This window comes from Poecilia reticulata, chromosome 19, assembly GCF_904066995.2.
Source record: "Poecilia reticulata chromosome 19, P_reticulata-male-v2, whole genome shotgun sequence".
Taxonomy (NCBI): domain Eukaryota; kingdom Metazoa; phylum Chordata; class Actinopteri; order Cyprinodontiformes; family Poeciliidae; genus Poecilia; species Poecilia reticulata.
The window spans coordinates 2,367,614-2,371,821 of NC_088848.1; the positions used below are offsets into that span (position 1 = coordinate 2,367,614).

The following is a 4,208-nucleotide window of genomic DNA, read 5'->3' on the forward strand; positions in this document are numbered from 1 at the left end:
ATATTAAAAAACTAAACCTGATTTGGGTTGATTTGAACCCTAAAGTCCAGCCTTGAATGCATCGACTTCATGTTATTGCATGAATATGAAACCAATCCAGAGAAATAAGATAAAATCCAGGCTACACTATATAAATGGATTTAGTGTGAAATATTAGCCGTTAAAACGATACAGATTTGTTTACAGATTTCAGTTTGCAGAGTGATGCTTAGCACTGGCTCAGTTCCAAAAAGAGTTGGATTACAAATCCTACTGAAACAGTTTATTTCTCGTGATGCGAAACAAAATCCTGCAGCAGATTTGTTTTTATGAGTTTTGTTGAACTCATAAAAACTCATAAAAAGTTGAAAATTGTCATGAAACCTGTGGTTGAGAAAGTTTGCGTGTCGCTAGCGTTTCCTGTTTTGACCTCAGTCAAACATGCTAGCAAGTTTAGCTTTTTAAGCAGAAATGTTAGTGGTTGTCGTCAGGGTCGACGTATTAAAAATTAGATTTAAAAACAGTTTGTTTCTGTCTGACCAAAATCACAAACTTGTTCTTGTTTTTTTATTTCATTTTTGGCTAACAAACCACAAAGATTTTAATAACAAACTTCGATGAGTGTCTTTTAGCTGTTAAATTTACAAAACATATACTCAGAAACATCGATTAAGTTAATTGTGAAGTTCTAACAGATTGTTTTACGAGTGTAAAATTAACAGACTAAGGTTTACTACTTATTTTTTACAGTACATGCCCCCTCTGGATACAAAATACTTTTTAAAGCAACATTTTTATGGCAGGTTTGATCATTTTTGCAGTGCTGATTATGGATCCTGCACTTAAAAATCCGACTTAATGTAGTAATTTTAGCAGTATGTTTTGATGATTTAGTGAAAGTAAAGTTTTGATAATGTGATTTCTATTTTTAGAGGCTCTGACTCAACCCTAACTCAAACTTCTTTTTTTGGACTAAACTTGACATCTTGGGATGTCTTTTTTTACAGTGTACACACCCCCTCTGCACAGACACTCTTTTAAGCAACATTTTTTGACACTAAAACACGTTGAAAAGATAGACTTTATTGCTAACACGTGTAACCATAACATATACACTGATATGCCTTACTTTTTTCTTTTATTTCTTTTTTTTTGTCACTTTTAGAAATATTCAAGTAGACATCTTCCATATTTTTTTTCTGGTAATATTTTGCTATTCTCTTTCCTTATGCTCTATACTCACAAATCGTTAAAATAATAAATAAAACATACAGATTTGCTTATTCCTACAATACTAAGTATTCAAAAAAGAAAAGAAAAGCTGAGTTCACGCCTTTATATATATATATTTATATATATATATATATATTTATATATCTTTAACCTCAACTTTTTTACAGTTTAATTAATATTGATATTAATATTATACAAAAACTCTAGGCAGCATTGCAGTGAAATAACAAACAGCATCATTGTTCAGTTGACAAAAAAAGGTCACCTCTTGGAGAAGTGTAGCATATTATGAATTCCTTCATCAATGTCTCATAAAAATATATTTATATAAAAAAGCTCTTCCTCGTGAAGTGCTCCCGGAGGAAAAAAAAAACAAAACAAAACAATGTTTGAATATGGTCCAAGTTCAGTTAGAAAAAATAGCTGCATTTTTTTTCTCTCCCTTAAATATGTACATTGTTGGTATTTCACTTAAATGCCATATAAAAAAATAGATCTGCTATGGTGCCCACCTCTGTAGAGAGTTAACAGTGCAATTGAAACTGTATTTCCAGTCCGCTTCCTTGGAGTAAACTCAGCACGAACACTTGCACTCTGAGATGATTGGGTATTGCACCTGTATCCACGTACAGTATTTCTGTCTTAGAAAGCCCTGGCAGTACCACCGCAGGAACGTCTTGCTGATGGACTTGACGGGCTTGCAGGACATGCCCTCCGGGAAGGAGCAGGAGCGCTCGGAGGAGCAGTTCCCCTCCTTGATGTAGCGCGGCCAGAACCTCACGCCCAGGTCCTTCCAGGTGTACACCACGGGGCAGTACGTGTAGGTCCACAGAAGCTGCAGGAATTTCCTCCGCGCTTTCTTGCCCACTTTTAACCGCTTCCCGTAGGGGGTCTCTGTGAGGTCCAGCTTTTTAATCTCGTTGGGCATGTGGCCCGGCGGCTTCCACTGGGCGTCCGGGGAGGTGAGGTTGACCGGCAGCGGCGCGCTGACGGCCATGAAGTTGGGGTCGAAGTGGCTGCCCAGCTTCTTCCGCAGCGGCTTCTCGGCCAAGTCCTGCTCCCGGGGGTCGTACTCCGGGTCCGGGTCCTCCTTCAGGTCGGGGACGGGGAGGTGCTCGCTGGGCAGCGGACGGAGGCGGAAGAAATGCTGGGAGACTCCGAGGTGAACGCACACCAGCGCGTAAACCAGGAGCGTCGGTGAGAGGCCCATTATTCCCTCCTTGGTGCCGGTTCTTCTCTATTTTGGGTAAGGGGAAGGGAAGGGGGGCGGGGGGGGGGGCAATAATTAATCAGTTGTCTGCAAGGCAAGGCGTCATAAGTTCAGTCCAAAGCTAGAGGCGGTTGTGTTGGGATGACATGAAGCTCAGATTTGCACAAAAAAGCGCAAAAACTTCAGTATTCAAGCTGACTCCTGCCTCACCCCGCTCCCTGGATTCACTTTGGGTTTCTCCGGGTTGTCATGGTTACCCTTTTTTTGGGGGGTGGGGGGGAGGTGGGGGGCCCTGGAAGCAACGGCGATGACAGCGGCCGAGAGGAGAGCAGCATGGAATGAATGAGGAGCAAAATCCAACTTTTGACTGTCACCAGCTGGAGATAGGTGTTATTTTTACGCACGGCTCGCGCTTCACGTCGCCTGACGCGCCGATGTTTGCCAAAAAGTCCCGGAGCAGCGCGCGCGCAGTCCCGCGAACATGCGGTGTTTGGTTGCGGGGGTCCTCCCTGCAGTCACTGTCCGCAGTCTCAGCTCAACAAATAAGATCCATTCATATTTCCAGAGGATGTTCCAACTCGTAGATTTAATTTTTTTTTTTTTTTTTTTGGTTTCAGGTGAAACAAAAACAAAAATCTTGAAAATGAGAGTTCAGAGTTCGTCTGAATGCAGCATTGGTGAATCCTCTCAGAAAAACCAACAATTGCAACTCATGACGAGACAATCCACAACAATCTGGAGCGCTCCGGGTTCCTGAGGGACCTCCACACCCCCTTCCTCCCGGCTCCTCTGCTCTCTGCTGCCGCTCACAGAAGCTCCTACCGGGTTTCTGCAGGAGTCTTTGCGCCGGAGCTTTTCACTGTGTGTGAGAGAGGAGTGTGCGTCTGCAGCGAGAGGAGCGCAGTCCCAAGTTAAATATCCGCCTCCGCCGGTACAAAGTGTCAGAGAGGCCTGCCCACCCCGGCCACTTTCACTCTGATTGACAGCCCGGGGGTTCGGGGATGGCGGGGGGGAGGTGGGGATATCAGCCTCTACGACACGCATCAGCAGGGTCCTAAAGCTCCGGTTTTTCAGGAAAAGAAACGACGTTTGAGGAACTTTCAGCAGAAAGAAACGGCAACTCAAAGCTGCTTTCATCATCAGCAGCAGACTAATGGTTTCAATGCGCTGTCAGGATCAGGAGAGAGAGCTTCAGGACGGACTTTCCCATGAAATTGATGGGAATCGTTTGGAGCATTCCACCTTTGTTCATCAGGATTTGGGTCTGCACAGGAATTGGCCCCGCTGAACCCCAGAGGTCACGAAATAGGCTCGTAATTAAGGGGCTATAAATGACCAGGGAGGACTTTCCCATAGCAAGCAGCGCTTTCTGCTTCTGTTTGACCAAAGTTTACGGAAACTTCAGGAAATCCCGCTGGTATATTTTGCGTTAAAATTCGTTTTTACCTGTAATGTCCCCTGATTGGACCAGAATAAGTGGTTATTTTTGTCCCTCTTGGGACTTTCTGGAGGTTTTCGATGTTTCAACCCTCTGCATTGTGTGTTGGGTTGTCTTGTTGTGGTCACTAGAGGGCGTCGATCCAGCATGAACTGCCTTCACATGTCTGCTCCTGTTTGAGAGCAGACATGGCAGAGGACCACAAATCATACTCCAGTAAGAGTAGCACTACTTCAACATAACTTCACGCAAGTAAACGTAAAAAGTAGCCGCCAAAAGAAAGAGTGAGTTTACTCAAGTACTGAGTAACTGATCAAATTATAAATCATTTAATATTTTAAAATTACA

At 43.5% G+C, this 4,208-nt stretch overlaps 1 protein-coding gene across 1 annotated transcript; it reads right to left on the reverse strand.

Moving 5' to 3' along the window:
* Nucleotides 1-1,042: 1,042 nt before the first annotated feature.
* nog2 (noggin 2) lies at nucleotides 1,043-3,353 on the reverse strand. The gene has a single exon (XM_008436413.2). It carries the CDS (start codon nucleotides 2,420-2,422, stop codon nucleotides 1,787-1,789), a length of 636 nt encoding a protein of 211 aa, XP_008434635.1. The 5' UTR covers nucleotides 2,423-3,353; the 3' UTR covers nucleotides 1,043-1,786.
* Between the last annotated feature and the right edge of the window lie 855 nt (nucleotides 3,354-4,208).